Genomic DNA, 22,918 nt, shown 5'->3' with positions numbered 1-22,918 from the left:
GAAGTCCCAGTTGAAAGATGAGGTTCTGTTCCTCGAGCTCCATTGGAACACTGCTGCAGACCAAGGAAGGAAAGGTCAGAGTGGAAGCAAGCCCCAGAAAATGAAAATGGTAAGTGACAGGAAGCTTGGGGTCACACTTGCGGACTGAGCGGAGGTGTTCCGCAAAGCGGTCACCCAGTCTGCGTTTGGTCTCCCCAATGTAGAGGAGACCACATTGTGAACAACGAATACAGTATAATACATTGAAAGAAGTACAAGTAAATCGCTGCTTCACCTGAAAGGAGTGTTTGGGGCCTTGTATAGTGAGGAGAGAGGAGGTAAATGGGCAGGTGTTGCATTACCTGTGCTTGCATGGAAAGGTGCTGCAGGAAAGGGAGGGGTTGTTGGGTGACTGAGTGGACCAGGGTGTGACAGAGGGAAAGTTCCGTTCAGAATGCTAAAAGGGGAAAGGAAGATATGTTTGCTGGTGGCATCATGCTGGAGGTGGTGGAAATGGCGGAGGGTTATCTGTTGAATATGGAGGTTGGTGGGGTGGAAGGTGAGGACAAGGGGAACCCTGTCATGGCTCTGGGAGAGAGGGGAAGGGATGAGAGCGGAAATGTGAGAAATAGATCAGACACTGTCGAGGGCCCTGTGAACCACAGTGGTAGTTGCGGAGGTGGGGAGGGGCAGTGGTTGTTGGGGGGGAGGGGTGGGGGGGGAGCACTTCCTTCCTAAAACCCACAAACAGGACTGTCCTGGTAGACCATTGTTTCAGCCTGTTCCTGCTCCACTGAATTGATTTCTTTCTACCTCGATTCTATTTCTACTCCTCTTATCCAGTCTCTTCCTACCTATACCTGTGACTCTGCAGATATTCTCCGCCACTTCAGTAGTTTCCAATTTTGTGGTCCTAACCATCTCCTCTTCACTATGGACGTCCAATCTCTCTACACCTCCATCCCCCACCAGGACGGTTTGAGGGCTCTCCATTATTTCCTTGAACAGAGGCCCAACCAGTCCCCATCCACCGCCACCCTCCTCCGCCTGGCTGAACTTGTTCTCACATTGAACAACTTCTCCTTCAACTCCACTCACTTCCTTCAAGTAAAAGGTGTTGCTATGGGTACCCACATGAGTCCTAGTTATGCCTGTCTTTTTGTGGGGTATGTCAAACATTCCTTGTTCCAGTCCTACTTCAGGCCCCCTCTCACCTCCTTTTCATGTACATTGATGACTGTATTGGTGCTGTTACCTGCTCTCGCCCCGAATTGGCAAAGTTCATCAACTTTGCTTCCAATTTCCAAGAGCACCCTCGGTAGAGGAAAAATGAAGGCATAGCAGAACCGCTAGTATGGAAGGTTGCATTGTCCAAACAAATACAACAGGGACAGAGAAACTGGGAGAATGGAACACAGTCCTTACAGGAAGCGGGGTGTAAGGAAGTGTAGTCCAGGTGTCTGTGGGCTTATAGTGAATATTGGTTGGAAGCCTATCCCCAGAGAAGGAAAGGGAGAAATCGAGTAAGGGAAGAGATGTACCAGTGATGGATCATGTGAAGGTGAGAGAAGGGTGGAAATTGGAAGCAAAGTTGATGAACTTTGCCAATTCGGGGCGAGAGCAAGTAACAGCACCAATACAGTCATCAATGTACATGAAAAGGAGGTGAGAGGGGGCCTGAAGTAGGACTGGAACAAGGAATGTTTGACATATCCCACAAAAAGACAGGCATAACTAGGACTCATGTGGGTACCCATAGCAACACCTTTTACTTGAAGGAAGTGAGTGGAGTTGAAGGAGAAGTTGTTCAATGTGAGAACAAGTTCAGCCAGGCGGAGGAGGGTGGCGGTGGATGGGGACTGGTTGGGCCTCTGTTCAAGGAAATAATGGAGAGCCCTCAAACCGTCCTGGTGGGGGATGGAGGTGTAGAGAGATTGGACGTCCATAGTGAAGAGGAGATGGTTAGGACCACAAAATTGGAAACTACTGAAGTGGTGGAGAATATCTGCAGAGTCACAGGTATAGGTAGGAAGAGACTGGATAAGAGGAGTAGAAATAGAATCGAGGTAGAAAGAAATCAATTCAGTGGAGCAGGAACAGGCTGAAACAATGGTCTACCAGGACAGTCCTGTTTGTGGGTTTTAGGAAGGAAGTGGATGTGGGCTGTCTGGGGTTGGGGAACTATGAGGTTGGAGGTCATGGAGAGAAAATCCCCAGAGGAGATGAGGCCAGTGACAGTCCAGAAACGATGGCTTGATGTTCGGTGGTGGGGTCATGGTCCAGGGGGAGGTAGGAGGAAGGGTCAGAGGCCACTTTGCTCCCATTCGGACCTTTCTATCCTCGGCCTGCTGCAGTGTTCCAATGAAGCTCAATGCAAACTTAAGGAACAGCACCTCATTTTCAACTGGCCACTTTACAGTTTTCTGGACTCAACATTGAGTTCAGCAATTTTCAATCATCATCTCTGCCCCCATTTTATTTTGTGTTTCTTTGCTGGTTTGGTTTTTCTCTTGTTTCTCTCCGATTTCCTCCTTTTTGCGTTTGAATGGATGCTATCCTGCCATTCACACCTCCTCTAGACACACCTTTTCTTTTGTTCTTCTTCTCAACCTCCCCCTTTTTCATTTGCTCAAAACCTATTACATTTCTAACTTTTCTCAGTTCTGAAGAATAGCCACCGACTTGAAACGTTAACTCTGCTTCTCTTTCCACAGATGCTGCCAGACCTGCTGAGTATTTCCAGCATTTTCTGTTTTTATTTCAGCTATTCCAATGCTTTCCTCGCCAACCTTCCATCTTCCAGCTATCGTAAACATCGGCTCAAACAACACTCTGCTGTCTGTGTCCTTACTTGAGCAAAGTCTCGTTCATCCCTTACCCCTGTGCTAGCTGACTTACACTGGCTCCCAGTCTGGCAACACCTCAATTTTAAAATTCTCATCACTATGAATCAATCCCTCCATACTCTCGCCCCTCTCTATCTCTGTAATCTCCTCCAGCCCCACAAGCCTCCGAGATCTCTGCATCCTCCAATTCTGACCTCTTGAACATCCCCAATGTTAATTGCTCCACCACTGGTGCCTTCAGCTGCTGAGGCCCTAACCTCTCTCCCTCTCCACTTCCTCTTATGTGATGCTCCTTACAAACTACCTCTTTGTCCAAGCTGTTGGTCACCTGACCTAATATCTTCTTATGTAGCTCAGTGTCAAATTTTGTTTGATTACCATACAGAGAGGAGTTGAAGGCTGGTGCTCCAATTGACCTATATTGGCTGGAATTTCTGCAGCAAGTGACTCACCTCCTGACTCCCCAAAATCTCTGTACCACCTACAAGTCAGGAATGTGATGGAATACTCTCCACTTACCTGGATGGGTACAGCTCCAACAATACTCAAGAAGCTCGACAGGACAAAGCAGCCCGCTTGATTGGCACCCCATCCACAAACATTCCCTCCCTCCACCACTGAGACACAATTGCAGCAGTGTGTACCATCTACAAGATGCACTGCAGCAACTCAGCAAGGTTCCTTAAACAGCACCTTCCATACCTATGACCTCTACCACCTAGAAGGACAGGGGCAGCAGATGCATGGGAACACCACCACCCACAAGTTCCCCTCCAAGCCACACACCATCCTGACTTGGAACTACATCGCTGTTCCTTCACTGTCGCTGGGTCAAAATCTTGGAACTCCCTCCCTAACAGCACTGTTGGTGTACCTACACCCCAAGGACTGCAGCGGTTCAAGAAGGCAGCTCACCACCACCTTCTCGAGGGCAATTGGGGATGGGCAATAAATGCCAGCGACGCCCACATCCTGAGAACTAATACATAAATATATTGCTGAAAATAGAGACATGTTGTCTAAGCTTTTCCTCTTGCACTCATCAGGACAATCCACAAGAATACCAATGTAAAGGAAAACAACAACTTCATACTGTATGAGAAGAGAGTGCTAATTGGTTGCTAAGTCAGCTCTGATTGGTACAGGCATTGCCTTGGAGAATGCACCAGTTTATGGTGAATGACAGTTAACTGCCAAGCTTTGTTTGAAAGTTAAACCAGGCAGCTTGACTCTGGTCAAGGCATTGCCCTGAGGAATGAACCAGCAAATGGATGTCACTTATTTTGTTTGGCTGAAACAGGCACAACCTTTGTACATACTCCGTCTTTGCAGACAGAAAGAATGAGACCAGCAGAGTTTAAAAGTGCAGCAGCAGTGGGAAGGAGCGAGACTGAGTGAGACCGGCAGAGTTTAAAAGTGCAGTGGCAGCAGGAAGGAGCGACACTGAGTGAGACCGGCAGAGTTTAAAAGTGCAGCAGCAAAGTTTAAAAGTGCAGCAGGAAGGAGCGAGACTGAGTGAGACCGGCAGAGTTTAAAAGTGCAGCGGCAGCGGGAAGGAGCGACACTGAGTGAGACTGGCAGAGTTTAAAAGTGCAGCGGCAGCGGGAAGGAGCGACACTGAGTGAGACTGGCAGAGTTTAAAAGTGCAGCAACAGCGGGAAGGAGCGAGACCAGCAGAGTTTAAAAGTGCAGCGGGAAGGAGCGACTCTGAGTGAGACCGGCAGAGTTTAAAAGTGTAGCGGCAGCAGGAAGGAGTTTTGAAAAAAAAAGCCAACAGTGACATCACAGGAGAGCTGCAAGGTGATTGGTTGGTGAGTCACTGCTGTTAGGGAATAGCTCTAAGTAGCTGGGTAAGTATCTCAGCTAAGAAAAGTTTAAAATTTTAAAAGTTTAAAGTTTATTTCAAATATAGTACGTCATTTTTTTTTTCTAAGGGAGTTCTGTAGTAACGAGGACCAGGGAAGAAGGGCCCTAGAGTAACTGATATTATTGGACATTAAGATCTTCCAGAAGGTTTAGTTTAATTTAAAGGGTTAAGTCATGGCAGGAGAGCTCAAAGCCATGGTGTGCTCCTCATGCTCCATGTCGGAAGCCGGGAACAATTCCAGTGCGCGGGACCAGCATGTGTGCAGGAAGGGTGTCCAGCTGCAGCTCCTGAAAGCCCTGGTTTTGGAGTTGGAATGGCAGCTGGGGACACTGTGGACCATCCACGAGGCGGAGAGTATCGTGGATAGCACGTATAGAGAGGTGGTCACACCGCAGGCTCAGACCCCACAGGCAGGAGGGGAATGGGTGACCACTAGGCAGAACAAGAGGACTAGGCAGGCAGTTCAGGAATCTCCTGTGGCTATTCCCCTGCAAAACAGATATACTGCTTTGGATACTGCTGGGGGGAATGCCCTCTCAGGGGAAAGCAGCAACAGCCCAATTCGTTGCACCACGGTTGGCTCTGCTGCACAGGGGAGGAGTAAAAAGTGTGGGAATGCAATAGTTATTGGGGATTCAATTGTAAGGGGAATAGATAGGCGTTTCTGTGGCCACAAAAGAGACTCCAGGATGGTATGTTGTCTCCCTGGTGCTAGAGTCAAGGATGTCTCAGAGCAGTTACAGGACATTCTGAAGGGGGAGGGTGAACATCCAGTGGTCGTGGGACACATTGGTACAAACGACATAGGTTAAAAAAAAGGATGAGGTCCTAAAAGCAGAATATAGGGAGCTAGGAAGTAAGTTGAAAAGTTGGACCTCAAAGGTAGTGATCTCATGGTTACTACCAGTGCCACGTGCTAGTCGGAGTAGAAATAGCAGGATATATCGGATGAATACGTGGCTGAAGAGATGGTGTGAGGGGGAGGGTTTTAGATTCCTGGGACATTGGGACCGGTTCTGGGGGAGGTGGGACCAGTTCAAACCGGATGGGTTACACCTGGGCAGGACCGGGACTGATGTCCCAGAGGGAGTATTTGCTAGTGGTTGGGGAGGATTTAAACTAAAATGGCAGGGGGATGGGAATCTTTGCAAGGAGTCGGAGGAGGGGGGATCAAAGACAAGAACAAAAGACAGTAAAGGGAATAAGAAAAGTGATAGGCAGAGAAATCAAGGGCCAGAATCAAACAGGGCCACAGTGAAAAATAGTGGGAGGGGACAAGTAATGTTAAAAAGACAAGCCTTAAGGCTTTGTGCCTTAACGGGTGGAGCATTCACAATAAAGTGGATGAATTAATCGCGCAAATAGATGTAAACAGGTATGATATGGTCGGGATTACGGAGACATGGCTGCAAGGTGACCAGGGATGGGAAATGAACATCCAGGGGTATTCAGTATTTCGGAAGGACAGACAAAAAGCAAAAGGTGGTGGAGTTGCATTGCTGGTTAAAGAGGAAATTAACGCAACAGTGAGGAAAGATATTAGCTCTGACGATGTGGTATCTGTATGGGGAGAGCTAAGAAAAACTAAGGGGCAAAAAACGTTAGTGGGGGTTGTATATAGACCCCCAAACTGTAGTGGTGATGTTGGGAATGGTATTAAACAGGAAGTTAGAGACGCATGCGATAAAGGAACATCTGTAATTATGGGTGATTTTAATCTGCCATTGGGCAAATCAAATTAGTCACAATACCGCAGTGGAGGAATTCTTGGAGTGTATATGGGTTGGTTTTCTGGACCAATACATTGAGGAACCAATGAGAGAACAGGCCATCCTAGACTGTCAATTATTCCTCTCTCATTACACAATACCCAATTTAGTGGTGCGAGACCCCTTGGGAACAAGCAACCATAATATGATAGAATTCTTCATCAAGATGGAGAGTGATGTAGTTGATTCTGAGACAAGAGTCCTGAATCTTAGTAAAGGAAACTACAAAGGTATGAGGCGCGAGTTGGCCATGACGGATTGGGAAACGTTACTTAAAGGGATGACGGTGGATAGGCAATGGCAAACATTTAAAGAGCACATGGATGAACTGCAACAATTGTTTATCCATGTCTGGCACAAAAGTAAAACGGGAAAGGTAGCCAAAACATGGCTTACAAGGGAAATTAGAGATAGCATTAGATCGAAGGAGGAGGCATATAAATTTGCCAGAAAAAACAACAGACCTGAGGATTGGGAGCAGTTTAGAATTCAGCAAAGGAGGACCAAGGGATTGATTAAGAAGGGGAAAATAGAGTACGAGAGCAAGCTTGCAGCGAACATAAAAACTGACTGTAAAAGTTTCTATAGGGATGTGAAGAGAAAAAGATTGGTGAAGACAAATGTAGGTCCCTTACAGTCAGAAACAGGGGAATTTATTATGGGGAACAAAGAAATGGCTGACCAACTAAATGCATACTTTGGTTCTGTCTTCACAAAGGAGGACACTAATATCATACCAGAAATGTTGGGGAACACAGGGCTTAGTGAGAGAGAGGAACTGAAAGAAATCAGTATTAGTAGAGAAATGGTGTTGGGGAAATTGATGGGATTGAAGGCCGATAAATCCCCAGGGCCTGATATTCTACATCCCAAAGTACTTAAGGAAGTGGCCCTAGAAATAGTCGATGCATTGGTGGTCATCTTCCAAGATTCTATAGATTCTGGAACAGTTCCTACAGATTGGAGGGTAGCTAATGTAACCCCGCTATTTAAAAATGGAGGTAGAGAGAAAGCAGGGAATTATAGACCAGTCAGCCAGACGTCGGTAGTGGGGAAAATTCTAGAGTCCATTATCAAAGATTTTGTAGCAGAGCACTTGGAGAACAGTGGTAGAATCGGACAGAGTCAGCATGCATTTATGAATGGGAAATCATGCTTGACAAATCTACTAGAATTCTTCGAGGATGTAACTAGTAGAGTTGATGAGGGGGAGCCAGTGGATGTGGTTTATTTGGACTTTCAGAAGGCTTTCGACGAAGTCCCACATAAGAGATTAGCGTGTAAAATTAAAGCGCATGGGATTGGGGGTAGTGTATTGCGATGGATAGAATGTTGGTTGGCGGACAGGAAACAAAGAGTAGGGATAAATGGGTCTTTTTCCGAATGGCAGGCAGTGACTAGTGGGGTACCGCAGGGATTGGTGCTAGGGCCCCAGCTATTCACAATATATATTAATGATTTAGATGAGGGAACTAAATATAATATCTCCAAATTTGCAGATGACACAAAACTGGGTGGGAGGGTGAGTTGTGAGGAGGATGCAGAGAGGCTTCAGGGTGATTTGGACAAGTTGAGTGAGTTGGCAGATGCGTGGCAGATGCAGTATAATGTGGATAAATGTGAGGTTATCCACTTTGCTTGTAAAAACAGGAAGGCAGATTATCTGAATGGCTATAAACAGAGAAGGGAATATGCAGCGAGACCTGGGTGTTCTCATACACCAGTCGCTGAAGGTAAGCATGCAGGTGCAACAGGCGGTAAAAAAGGCAAATGGTATGTTGGCCTTCATAGCGAGAGGATTCGAGTTTAGGAGCAGGGATGTCTTGCTGCAATTATGCAGGGCCTTGGTGAGGCCACACCTGGAATATTGTGTGCAGTTTTGGTCTCCTTATCTGAGGAAGGATGTTCTTGCTATAGAGAGAGTGCAGTGAAGGTTTTACCAGACTGATTCCTGGGATGGTGGGACTGACATATGAGGAGAGATCGAGTTGCTTAGGATTATATTCGCTGGAGTTCAGAAGAGTGAGGGGGGATCTCATAGAAACCTATAAAATTCTAACCGGACTTGACAGGGTAACTGCAGGAAGGATGTTCCCGATGGTGGGGGAGTCCAGAACCAGGGGTTATGACCCCTGGATACGGGATAAACCTTTCAGGACTGAGATGAGGAGAAATTTCATCACCCAGAGAGTGGTGAGCCTGTGGAATTCGCTATCACAGAAAGCGTTGAGGCCAAAACATTGTATGTTTTCAAGAAGGAGTTAGATATAGCTCTTGGGTCTAAAGAGATCAAAGGGTATGGGGTGAAAGCGGGAACAGGTTACTGAGTTGGATGATCAGCCATGATCGTAATGAATGGCAGAGCAGGCTCGAAGGGCCGAATGGCCTACTCCTATTTTCTACCTTTCTATGTAACAGGGCCCTGTGTAGCCTCCAGTACGTGCAAATGCACCACACTGTGAGCCCTACTGACAATCTTAAATTGATTGTCACTGTAATTTTTAGCACACTGAGGATTATTTAGCAAATGCTGTCCAATCACGGAATCACATCTAATGGTGGACACTGTGTTTTGTGTTTTGCAAGCACGGGCTGGTTGGGTACGGCCTGTACCTTGCCCATTGCGAACAGCGGAAGGGACATGTTGTTTGATACAATCCACCAGTCTTTGGGACGTACAGCCTATATACCTAACATCACACTGGCATTGAAATTCATACATCACATTACTCATTTGTGTGATAGGCAGGAAGTCTTTCTGGCTTGACGGCAGCATCCTGTTAGTGGTGAACACCACACGCGTTGCTTCTGCATAGTAGCAGTGTGAAACAGCTAGCATCACCTATTGCTCAAATTTTCCGCCCTGAAAAGTGCCCAGTCTACCTCAGATTACCCCAGAGGGGTAATGTATCCCAAAAATTTGAGCAACAAGTCCCCAACCAGCCCGTGCTTGCAAAACTCAAAACACAGTGTCCAACATTAGATGTGATCCCGCGATTGGACAACATTTGCTAAATAATTCACAGTGTGCTAAGAATTATGCTGACAACCAGTGTGGGCTCGCAGTGTGGCACATTTGCGCGTACTGGAAGCAACATATATTAATACACAGGGCCCTGTTCTTTGCAGACAGAAAGAACATGTACACACATTGTGCCTGTTTCAGCTAAACAAAATAAGTGACAGTCATTCGCTGGTTCATTCCTCAGGGCAATGCATTGACCAATCAGAGTCAAGCTGCCTGGTAACTGTCAGTCACTGTAAACTGGTACATTCTTCATGGCAACGCCTCTACCAATCAGAGTTCATCTGCCAACCAATCAGCACTCTCTTCTCATACAGTATAAAGTTGTTGCTTTCCCTTACATTGGTATTCTTGCAGTTATCCTGATGAGTGCAAGATGAAAAGCTTCGACAACATGTTCTGTACTACCAAACGACATAAATATAGATAAAATGTTTTAAAAATAGCGGTTGCATTAATTCAAAGGTCTCGAACCTGAGGATATTGTTTGACTGAAGGAACTGAACCATTAACTCGATGAGCACATTCTGGGCATCTGGCATTAACTCCTTCAGTGCCCACAGGGCAACACGAATAAAATCTTCCTGCTCTCGAACCTACATCCACACACAAAAACAAATCATTACAGAAAACACCACCTTGCAAAGGAACAGAAAACAAAATGCTGCTGGTGCTGGAAATCAAGTTCAAAACTGGAAACACTCGGGCTCAGGCAGCCTCTGCGTGGAGAGAGAGAGAGACAGAGAGACAGAGAGAGAAATGTAGGGTTAGTGTTTCAGCTTCTCTCTCCCAGATGTCTGCTCTCACTCTGAGCTCCCACATTTCATTCATTCAGCTTCTAACTTCCACCCTGCCCTAAACAGATGCAGGCCATTCAGCCCAACAGATCCATGTTGGTGTTTATGCTCCACTCGTGCCTCCTCTCACTCTTTCTTGTCTCACCCTATCAGCATATCCTTCTATTCCTTTCTCCCTCATGAGTTTATCCAGCTTCTCCTTAAATGTATCTATACTATTCACCTCAATCACACCCTGTGGTAGTGAGTTCCGCATTCTCAACACTCTCTGGGTAAAAAGGTTTCTCCTGAATTCCCGATTGGATTTATTAGTGACTGTCTTATATTGATGTGCCCCTAGCTCTGGACTCCATCATGTTGGGAGTCCTGAAGAGTTAAGGGTTAATAACCAAACTTCCCTGCATCTTGGAACAACTAACTTTCCAATATTAAAAGGATGAAGTCAGGAATGGGACTGATTGTAGAACAATCCAGAGAGCCAGCATGGACTCACAAGAATACAAGAAATAGGAGCGGGAGTAGACCATATGGCCCATCGAGCCTGCTCTGCCATTCAATATAATCATGTCTGATCTTGGGCTTCAATTCCATTTTCCTCTCCGCTCCCCATATCCCATGATTCCCTACAAGATCAAAAATCTATTTATCCCAGCCTTAACTATATACAATGATGGAACACCCACATACCTCTGAGGTAGAGAATTCCAAAGATTCACAATCCTGAGTGTAGTTATTTCTCCTCATCTCAGTCCTGAATGATCAGCCCCTTATCCTGAGACTGTGACCCCATGTTCTAGATTCCCTAACCAGTGGAAACAATTTCTCAGTGTCTACCCTATCCAACCCTTCAGAATCTTATATGTTTCACTCTCATTCTTCTAAACTCCAGAGAATATCGGCCCAATTTACTCAGCCTCTCATCATAGGACAACCCCCTTATCCCAGGGACCAATTTAGTAAATTTTCACTGCACTGTCTCCAGTGCAAGTATATCCTTTCTTAAATGTGGAGACCAAAACTGGACGCAGTATTCCAGATGTGGTCTCATCAAAACACTGTACAATTATATCAATACCTCCTTATTCCTGTACTCCAGTCCCCTTGCAATAAAGGCCAACATGCCATTTGCCTTCCTACTTGCTTGCTTTACCTGCATGTTAACTTTCTGTGTTCCTTGTACAAACACACCCAAGTCTCATTGAACATTGACACTTACCAGCTTCACACCTTTTGAAAATATTCTGCTTTTCTATTTTTACAAGCAAAGTAAATACCTTCACACTTCCCTACATCATACTCCAACTGCCATCTTGTTGCCCACCCACTTAACCTGTTTATATCTCTTTGCAGCCTCTTTGTGTCCTCTCCACAACTTCCTTTTCCACCTACCTTTTGTATCATCAGCAAACATAGATGAAGAGACAGAGAGTAATGTATCTAAGTCATTAATTATAGATTGTAAATAGCTGAGGCCCCAGCACTGATCCTTGAAGCACTCCACTATTCACTGCCTGCCAACTTGAAAATGCCCCATTTATGCCCACTCTTCACTTCCTGTCCGTTAACCAATCCTCTATCCATGCTAATAAACCCCCAACTCCATGAGCCCTTATCTTGCCTATTAACCTTTTGTGTGGCACCTTATCAAATACCTTTTGGTACTTTTCCCTTTAGTAAAACCATGTTGACTTAAGACTTCCTTAATAATAGATTCCAGCATTTTCCCAACAACTGGTGTTAGGCTAACTGGCATGTAGTTCATTGTTTTTCTCTCCCTCTTCTTGGAAAAGTAGTGTAACATTTGCCAACTTCCAATCCGATGGGACCATTCTTAAATCTAAGCTGTTTTGGAAAATCATAGCTAACGGATCCACTATCTCTTTTAGAACCTTAGGGTTTAGGTCATTAGATGCTGGGGATTTGTTGGATTTTAGTCCCTTAAGTTTCTCCAAAACGAACATACGAATTAGGAGCAGGAGTAGGCCATTCGGCCCCTCGAGCCTGCTCTGCCATTCAATAAGACCATGGCTGATCTGTTTGTGTCTTGAATTCCACACTCACATCTACCCCCGATAACCTTAGATTCCTGTTAGGCAAGAGAATCAATCAACCTCCACCTTAAAAATATTCAATGACCCCGCCTCCACCACCTTCTGAGACAGAGAGTTCCAAAGTCGTAAAACCCCATTGAGAGAAAAAATTTGTCCTCATCTCTGTCCTAAAAGGGCGAACCCCTAATTTTAAAACACTGCCCCCTAGTTCTGGATTCACCCACAAGAGGAAACATCCTTTCCACATCCACCTTGTCAAGATCCTTGTCAGGATCTTATATATTTCTGTCAGGTCTCTCCTCACTCTTCTAAATTCCAGTGAAAACAAGCCCAGTCTGTCCAACCTTTCTTCATAAGACAACCCGCTCATTCCAGGTATCAATCTAGTAAACCTCCTCTGAACCACCTCCAATGCATTCACATCCTTCCTTAAATAAGGAGACCAAAACTGCACAAAGTATTCGAGATGTGGTCTCACCAATGCCCTGTATAACTGAAGCATAACATCCTTACTTTTAATTTCAATTCCTCCTGTAATAAAGGATAGCATTCCATTAGCCTTCTTTATTACTTGCTGTACCTGCATACTAACTTTTTGTGACTCCTGCACTGGAACACCTAGATCCCTCTGCACCTCGGAATTCTGCAGTCGTTCTCCGTTTAAGTAATACTCTGCTTTTTTATTCTTCCTGCCAAAGTGAACAACTTCATATTTCCCACATTATACTCCATCTGCCAGATTTTTGTCCACTCACTCAACCTATCTGTATCGGTCTGCAATCTCTTTGTCCTCTTCACAACATACTTTCCTACCTATCGTTGTGTCATCTGCAAATTTAGCTACCATGCCATCGCTTCCCTCATCTAAGTCATTGATATAAATTGTAAAAAGTTGAGGCCCCAGCACAGACCTCTGTGGGACTCCACTCGTCACATCCTGTCAATCAGAAAAGGACCCATTTATGCATACTCTGTTTTCTGCCAGCCAGCCAATTTTCTATCCATGCGAATATGTTACCCCCTACGCCATGAGCTCCTACTTTCCGCAATAACCTTTTATGTGGCACCTTGTCAAATGCCTTCTGGAAATCCAAGTCAACAGGCACCTGTCATTCCTTCAAAGAACTCCAATAAATTAGTTAAACATGATTTCCCTTTCACAAAACCATGCTGACTATTCCCGACTACCTTGAGTTTTTCTAAGTATCCAGCTACAACCTCCTTAATGATTGATTAGATTAGATTAGATTAGAGATACAGCACTGAAACAGGCCCTTCGGCCCACCGAGTCTGTGCCGAACATCAACCACCCATTTATACTAATCCTACACTAATCCCATATTCCTACCAAACATCCCCACCTGTCCCTATATTTCCCTACCACCTACTAGTGACAATTTATAATGGCCAATTTACCTATCAACCTGCAAGTCTTTTGGCTTGTGGGAGGAAACTGGAGCACCCAGAGAAAACCCACGCAGACACAGGGAGAACTTGCAAACTCCACACAGGCAGTACCCGGAATCGAACCCGGGTCCTTGGAGCTGTGAGGCTGCGGTGCTAACCACTGCGCCACTGTGCCGCCCTTGATTCTAACATCTCCCCACAACAGACATCAAACTAACTTGCCGGTAGTCACCTGTTTTCTGCCTCCCCCCTTCTTGAATAGAGGGGTTACATTTGCTACTTTCCTGTCTGATGGAACGTTTCCAGAATCTGGCGAATTTTGAAAAATTAACACCAACGCCTCTACTACCTCATGAGACACCTCTTTTAAGACCCTAGGATGAAGTCCATTAGGACCCAGGGACTTGTCAGTCCGCAGCTCCGTCAGTTTGCTCAGTTCCGCTTCCCTGGTGATGGTGAAATTTCACCAAGTTCCTCTCTTCCTTCCATCTCCTGATTTACAGATATTACTGGAATGTTTTTGTATCCTCTATAGTGAAGACAGAAGCAAAATATTTGTTCATTGCAACTGCCATTTCCTTATTGTCTACTATTAACTCCCCATTCCCACTCTATAGAGGACCAACACTCACTTTACTTACATGTTTCTTTTTTAAATACCTGTAGAAACTCTTGCTATTTTTTACATTTCTAGCTAGCTTCCTCTCATACTCTAATTTCTTTCTACTGATTAACCTTTTAGTCCTTCTCTGCTGTTCTTGATATTCTGACCAATCATCTGAACTGCCACTCACCTTTGCACAATTATATGCCTTTTCCTTAAGTTTGATGCTTTCCTTAACTTGTTTAGTTAACCACAGATGGTGGGTCCTCCCCTTAGAATTTTTCTTTATAGTAAGAATATACTTGTTCTGAGTATTCTGAAATATTCCCTTAAATGTCTTCCACTGCTTCTCTATTGATCTATCTCCTAGCCGAGTAACTCAGTTCACTTCAGTTAGCTCAGCTTTCATGCCCACATAGTTGCTCTTATTTAAGTTTAAAATACTAGTCTTGGACCCACTCTTCTCTCTTTCAAACTGGATGTAAAATTCAATCATATTGTGATCGCTGCTACCTAGAGGTGCCTTTACTCTGAGGTCATTAATTAATCCTGTCAAGTTAAACAATACCAAGTCTAATATAACCTGCTCTCTGGTTGGTTCCAGAACGTGCTGCTCTAAGAAACTATCTCAAAAGCATTCTATGAACTCCGCATTCAGGCTACTATTGCCAATCTGATGTTGCCAGTTTATATGTAGATTAAAATCACCCATGATTATTGCCGTCCTATTATCACAAGCACCCAATATTTCTTCTTGTATACTTCGTTGGACATTGTGATTACTGTTCAGCGGCCTGTAGACCACTCTCACTAGTGACTTCTTTTCCCTACTATTCCTCATCTCCACCCAAACCAATTCCACATCCTGATCTCCTGAACCATGGTCATCTCTAACTATTGTACCAATGACATCCTTGATTAACAGTGCTACCCCTCCACCTTTACCGAGCTTCCTATTCTTCTGATTGGTCTGATGAGGCGCCGCTATGCTGAATTGTGCCTTTCATATTGTCATGGAATGAGGGGATGATACTTAGTAGCTTTGTCATAGCCGCTAAGTGCATTGCACTGCTGAACTACAAAAAAGCCCCCAGCGAGTTAACATCCGTAGCACTTAAAACAGCCAGAAGCACTGCACAAGGAACACCCAGGCGCTGCGCAAATGACTACTGGCAACACCTATGCAGTCATATTCAGCTGGCCTCAGACACCGGAAACATCAGAGGAATGTATGATGGCATTAAGGAGCTTTTGGGCCAACCATCAAGAAGATCGCCCCCCTCAAATCTAAATCAGGGGACACAATCACTGACCAACGCAAGCAAATGGACCGCTGGGTTGAGCACTACCTAGAACTGTACTCTAAGGAGAACGTTGTCACTGAGACTGCCCTCAATGCAGCCCAGTCTCTGCCAGTCATGGATGAGCTGGACGTACAGCCAACCAAATCGGAACTCAGTGATGCCATTGATTCTCTAGCCAGCGGAAAAGCCCCTGGGAAGGACGGCATTACCCCTGAAATAATCAAGAGTGCTAAGCCTGCCATACTCTCAGCACTCTACAAACTGCTTTGCCTGTTCTGGGATGAGGGAGCAGTACCACAGGACATGCGCAATGCCAATATCATCACCCTCTATAAAAACAAAGGTGACCGCGGTGACTGCAACAACTACTGTGGAATCTCCCTGCTCAGCGTAGTGGGGAAAGTCTTCGCTCGAGTCACTTTGAACAGGCTCCAGAAGCTGGCTGAGCGTGTCTACCCTGAGGCACAGTGTGGCTTTCGAGCAGAGAGATCCACCATTGACATGCTGTTCTCCCTTCGCCAGCTACAGGAGAAATGCCAAGAACTACAGATGCCCCTCTACGTTGATTTCATTGATCTCACCAAAGCCTTTGACCTCGTCGGCAGACGTGGTCTCTTCAGACTACGAGAAAAGATCGGATGTCCACCAAAGCTACTAAGTGCCTCTGTTACAAGCTCCAATAATTTCTTGTTTAATGCTCTGTTCAACGGTATAACTACTGTTAGGACCCCTATAAACTACTCCCACCAGTACTTTCTGATTCTTACTCTTCCTGATTTCCACCCAAACTGATTCCAATTCATGATCTTCTGAGGCCAGATCCTTTCTCATTCTTTACCATCAGTGCTACCCCTCCTCCTTTGCCATTCTGTCTTTCTGTCCAAAATATAATGTGCCCTGAAATATTTATTTCCCAACCTTGATCACCCTGTAACCATGTCTCTGCAATGGTGATTAGATCTAAATCATTTACCTCTATTTGTGCCATTAGTTCATCTATCTTATTGCAGATGCTTCACACATTCAGATAAAGAATGTTTAATTTCAATTTTATTAACTTCTATTCCCTGCAATGACCTTATTCAGTGATGTACAATTTCTGTTAAACTCTCTGTCCCTTCCTGCCCCATTCTGTTTGTCTTTACCCACCACACCACACTTTTCCAATGCCTTGGTCTTTCTCTTTTGATTTCTATATCTCCCTTCACCCGAACCCACCCCCAACCTGTTAGTTTGCGACCTCTAGCCTTATCTGCTGGCTCACTCTTAAGTTTGTATGTTCTGCCTCTTCCTGCCACACTCTGATTATCATTTCCTTTATTGCTACTTCGCTCTCTTGCCTTCTCCTCTCTCTTTAAATTATCACATGATCTCTTGATCCCTTGCCCCCACTAGTTAGTTTAAAGCCCTCTCTATTGCCCTTGTTATATGACTCACCAGAACAGTGGTCCCAGCACAGTTCAGGTGAAGACCATCTAAATGGTACAGCTCCCACTTTCCCCAGTACTGGTGCCAGTGCCCCATGAACTGAAACCCATTTTTCCCACACCAATCTTTGAGCCACATATTTAACTCTCTAATCTTATTTACTCTACACCAACTTGCTCATGGCTCAGGTAATAATCCAGAGATTATTAACTTTGAGGTTCTGCCTTTTAATTTAGCCCCTAGCTGCTCATATTCCCTACACAGAACCTCTTTCCTCGTTCCATCTATGTTGTTGGTACCCACGTGGACCACAACAACTGGATCCTCCCCCTCCCACTGTAAGTTCCTCTCAAGCCCTGAGCAGATGTCCCAAACTCTGGCACCAGGCAGGCAACACAGCTTTCTGGACTCTCGCTCTTGGCCGCAAAGAACTGTGTCTATCCCCCTGACGATACTGTCCCAGACTACCATGACATTCCTGTTTACTCCCGCCCCCCCCCCGTTTGAGTGGCTTCCTGTACCATGGTGCCATGGCCAGTTTGCTCATCCACCCTGCAGCCCCCAGTCTCATCCATACAAGCTGAAAGAATCTCAAACCTGTTGGACTATTGCAAGGGCTGAGCCTCCTCCACTTCTGCCTTCTCGATCCTCTTTCCTGCCTCACTCGTAGTCACACCCTCTTGTCCCTGACCACTGACCAAATCAGAAGACCCTATCCTATAGGTTGTGAGTGCCTTCAGGTATAAAGTGTCCAGGTAACATCCCCCCTCCCTGATGCATCGCAGTGTCTGTAGCTCGGCCTCCAGCTCGTTGACTCTGAGCTGAAACTCCCCGAGCCGCAGACACTTACTGTGGACGTGTTTGCCGTGGATCACACTGGTGTTCACCAGCTCCCACATATTGCAGCTGTAACACAACACCTGCACCGCCATCTTTATCATGTGTTAATTTATTTTTCTTAATTCATTAATGAATTAATCATTTATAAACCCCACTACAACTAAGCTCCACTACCAATAAGCTTTATTACTGCTGGTAAACCTTACGACTACTAATAAAACCTTACTAATAAATTACCTGAGTCTCAGAAGATCCTGATTCTGTGCTCCGTTATGACTCTATGATGAAGTATCGTGAAAAATGCTCATGCAAGGAAATACTTGACAGCAATGACATCAACCATGAGTGATTAAAGTTTAACTTTAGCGGTCAGTGTAAAAAACACAGGTGGAGGGATCCATTAACCATAGTACAGAAAGATAAAAGTTAGCAAAGCCTGTACTTCAAAGGATCAGGAAGACTTGTTTGAGAGAAATAGCTGTGGAATAAAGAACAACTGTTTACATAAATGATTGTCTTAAAAAGGAATTGGAAATAGATATGTCATGAGATCTTTTTTTTTAATCTGGGTTAGCTACCTTTGATAGTGATAAAATATGGTTTATAAAGGAACGTGGTGTTCAATAGTCCTTCAAAAAGCTCAAAAGATATAGACCTTGAAAGCTACTCTCTCTATACAGTTTGATTGCTTACTATGCTGGACATAATCAACATCCTTAGTAATGATGGGAGGAGGGGCAGGTCCTTAATAATGATGGGAGGGAAGGCCTTTAGCAACTGATATTGACGAGTCTTGGAGCTCCTGCCAGCCCACAGCCCCAAGAAATTGTACCTCCTGTCTCGGTGGGTTGGGGCCATTAATGGCAGCGATCAGGGCATCACACGCCAGCCTGGTGATATTGGAGCGCTGGGACGCCAACAGAACAACGAGAGCCTTCGCAATCCCCTCCTTCACATCATAATCAGCCGTCGCCAGAAGCATAATGAGCATCTCCGCAAACGCCTTCTCCGATAGATCCGGCGGAAAGTTCTAGAACATGCAGCAGGGGAAGAAAACCACACAGTCAGAGAAGGAACAGCAGAGGGTCAAGCGACTGGCCATCGAGCTGGCATCCCATGGGCAGCAGACTGACCAGAACAAGGGGCTGCCTTTTCTCAGCTGGGCTGGGAGTGAGGGTCTCTGCCCAGTCACCATCACACGCCTCTGTCAAGGGGGCAGAAGACAGTGGTGTAGTGGTAATGACACTGGACTAGTAACCCAGAAGCCCAGGCTAATCACCTGGCGACATGGGTTCAAATCCCACCTCAGCAACTGGTGGAATGTAAATTCAATTAATTAATAAAAAATCTGGATTTGGAAGCTAATCTCAGCAATGGTCATAGAATCAGAGTCATAGAGTCATAGAGTCATACAACATGGAAACAAGCCCTTTGGCCCATCCTGTCTGTACCGGCCATCAAGCACCTATCTATTCTAATCCCATTTTCTAGCACTTGACCGGTAGCCTTGTATGCTGTGGCGTTTCAAGTGCTCACATAAATGCTTTTTAAATGTTGTCAGAGTTCCTGCCTCTACCACCTCTTCAGGCAGTGCGTTCCAAATTCCAACCACCCTCTGAGTTAAACATTTTTTCCTCAAATCCCCTCTAAACCTCCTGCCCCTTACCTTAAATCTGTGCCCCCTGGTTATTGATCCCTCCGTGAAGGGAAAAAGTTTCTTCCTATCTACCCTATCTATGCCCCTCATAATTTTGTACACCTCAATCATGTCCCCTCTCAGCCTTCTCTGCTCGAAGGAAAACAACCCTAGCCTTTTCATTCTCTCTTCATAGCTGAAATGCTCCAGCCCAGGCAACATGTTGGTGAATCTCCTCTGCACCCTCTCCAGTGCAATCACATCCTTCCTATAGCTTTTTTTAATTCATTCATGGGATGTGGGCGTCGCTGGCCAGGCCAGCATTTATTGCCCATCCCTAATTGCCCTTGAGAAGGTGTTGATGAGCTGCCTTCTTGAACCGCTGCAGTCCATTTGGGGTAGTTACATCCACAGTGCTGTTAGGAAGGGAGTTCCAGGATTTTGACCCAGCGACAGTGAAGGAACGGCGATATAGTTCCAAATCAGGATGGTGTGTGACTTGGAGGGGAACTTGCAGGTGGTGGTGTTCCCATGTATTTGCTGCCCTTGTCCTTCTAGTTGGTAGAGGTCGCGGGTTTGGAAGGTGCTGTCTAAGGAGCCTTGTTGCATTGCTGCAGTGCATCTTGTAGATGGTACACACTGCTGCCTCTGTGCGTCAGTGGTGGAGGGAGTGAATGTTTGTAGATGGGGTGCCAATCAAGCGGGCTGCTTTGTCCTGGATGGTGTCGAGCTTCATGAGTGTTGTTGGAGCTGCACCCATCCAGGCAAGTGGAGAGTATTCCATCACACTCTTGACTTGTGCCTTGTTGATGGTGGACAGGCTTTGGGGAGTCAGGAGGTGAGTTACTTGCCTCAGGATTCCTAGCCTCTCACCTGCTCTTGTAGCCACAGTATTTATATGGCTACTCCAGTTCAGTTTCTGGTCAATGGTAGTCCCTAGGATGTTGATAGTGGGGGATTCAGCGATGGTAATGCCATTGAATGTCAGGGGGAGATGGTTAGATTCTCTCTTGTTGGAGATGGTCATTACCTGGCACTTAAGTGGCAAGTAACATTTGCGCCACATATCAGCCCAAGCCTGGATCTTGTCCTGGTCTTGCTGCATTTCTACCCTGACTGCTTCAGTATCTGAGGAGTCAAGAATGGTGCTGAACATTGTGCAATCATCAACGAACATCCCCACTTCTGACCTTATGATTGAAGGAAGGTCATTGATGAAGATGGTTGGGCCTAGGACACTACCCTGAGGAACTCCTGCAGTGATGTCCTGGAGCTCAGATGATTGACCTCCAACAACCACAACCATCTTCCTTTGTGCTAGGTATGACTCCAGCCAGCGGAGGGTTTTCCCCCTGATTCCCATTGACCTCAGTTTTGCTAGGGCTCCTTGATGCCATACTCGGTCAAATGCTGCCTTGATGTCAAGGGCAGTCACTCTCACCTCACCTCTTGAGTTCAGCTCTTTTGTCCATGTTTGAACAAAGGCTGTAATGAGGTCAGGAGCTGAGTCGCCCTGGCGGAACCCAAACTGAGCAAGTTATTACTGAGCAAGTTATTGCTAAGCAAGTGCCGCTTGATAGCACTGTTGATGACACCTTCCATCACTTTACTGATGATTGAGAGTAGGCTGTTGGGGCAGTAATTGGCTGGGTTGGACTTGTCCTACTTTTTGTATACAGGACATACCTGGGCATTGCAGGGTAGATGCCAGTGTTGTAGCTGTACTGGAACAGCTTGGCTAGGGGCGTGGCAAGTTCTGGAGCACAGGTCTTCAGTACTATTGCCGGAATATTGTCAGGGCCCATAGCCTTTGTAATATCCAGTGCCTTCAGTCGTTTCTTGATATCACGCGGAGTGAATTGAATTGGCTGAAGTCTGGCATCTGTGATGCTGGGGACTTCAGGAGGAGGCCGAGATGGATCATCAACTCGGCACTTCTGGCTGAAGATTGTTGCAAATGCTTCAGCCTTATCTTTCGCACTGATGTGCTGGGCTCCCCCATCATTGAGGATGGGGATATTTGTGGAGCCACCTCCTCCAGTTAGTTGTTTAATTGTCCACCACCATTCACGGCTGGATGTGGCTGGACTGCAGAGCTTAGATCTGATCCGTTGGTTATGGGAACGCTTAGCTCCGTCTATCGTTTGCTGCTTACGCAGTTTAGCACGCAGATAGTCCTGTGTTGTAGCTTCACCAGGTTGACACCTCATTTTGAGGTATGCCTGGTGCTGCTCCTGGCATGCCCTCCTGCACTCTTCATTGAACCAGGGTTGGTCTCCTGGCAATGGGTTGGGGCCAGGCCATGAGGTTACAGATTGTGGTTGAGTACAATTCTGCCGATGGCCCACAGAGCCTCCTGGATGCCCAGTTTCGCATTGTTAGATCTGTTCGAAATTGATGCCATTTAGCACAGTGGTAGTGCCATACAACACGATGGAGGGTATCCTCAATGTGAAGGCTGGACTTTGTCTCCACAAGGATGGTGCAGTGGTCACTTCGACCAGTACTGTCATGGACAGATGCATCTACGGCAGGCAGATTGGTGAGGACGAGGTCAAGTATGTTTTTCCCTCTTGTTGGTTCCCTCACCACCTGCCGCATACCCAGTCTAGCAGCTATGTCCTTTAGGACTCGGCCAGCTGTGGTGCTACTGAGCTACTCTTGGTGATGGACATTGAAGTTCCCCCACCCAGAGTACATTCTGTACCCTCGCCACCCTCAATGCTTCCCCCAAATGCTGTTCAACATGGAGGATGGAGGGCGGTAGGTGGTAATCTGTCAAGGAAACCTCCTGCTATGTTTGATCTGATGCCATGAGACTTCATGGGGTCCAGAGTCGATGTTGAGGACTCCCAGAGCAACTCCCTCCCTACTGTATACCACTGTGCCACCACCTCTGGTGGGTCTGCCCTGCCGGTAGGACAGGACATACCCAGGGAAGTTGATGGCAGTGTCTGGGACATAGTCATACTCACGGAATCATACCTTACAGACAACGTCAGGCTGTTGCTTGACGAGTCTGTGGGACAGCTCTCCCAACTTTGGCACAATCCCCCAGATGTTAGTAAGGAGGACTTTGCAGGGTCGACAGGGCTGGGTTTGCCGTTGTCATTTCTGGTGCCTAGGACGATGCCGGATGGTCCATCCGGTTTCATTCCTTTTTATTGATTTCGTAGCAGTTAGATGCAACTGAGTGGCTCGCTAGGCCATTTCAGAGGGCATGTAAGAGTCAACCACATCGCTGTGTGTCTGGAGTTACATGTAGGCCAGATCAGGTAAGGACAGCAGATTTTCTTCCCTAAAGGACACTAGTGAACCAGATGGGTTTTTACAACAATCGACAATGGTTTCATGGCCATCATTAG

The 22,918-nt window shown here is 46.0% G+C and overlaps 1 protein-coding gene across 3 annotated transcripts in view; it reads right to left on the bottom strand.

Moving 5' to 3' along the window:
• Window positions 1–22,918, bottom strand: part of wdr97 (WD repeat domain 97) — a 141,367-nt gene that overhangs the window by 16,481 nt on the left and 101,968 nt on the right. For 2 of the 3 annotated variants that reach the window (XM_068016085.1, XM_068016103.1), the window contains 2 exons: window positions 18,750–18,947; window positions 9,961–10,082 (listed from right to left, as the gene is read on the bottom strand). In XM_068016085.1, coding sequence (XP_067872186.1) covers window positions 9,961–10,082; window positions 18,750–18,947 — 320 coding nt within the window. Of the gene's footprint in view, window positions 1–9,960; window positions 10,083–18,188; window positions 18,396–18,749; window positions 18,948–22,918 lie in introns of those variants that run through there. The other variant, XM_068016093.1, reaches the window with a different exon arrangement.

The sequence above is a fragment of the Heterodontus francisci genome, chromosome 2, assembly GCF_036365525.1.
Source record: "Heterodontus francisci isolate sHetFra1 chromosome 2, sHetFra1.hap1, whole genome shotgun sequence".
Lineage (NCBI taxonomy): Eukaryota > Metazoa > Chordata > Chondrichthyes > Heterodontiformes > Heterodontidae > Heterodontus > Heterodontus francisci.
This window is presented reverse-complemented; position numbering and strand designations above follow the sequence as displayed.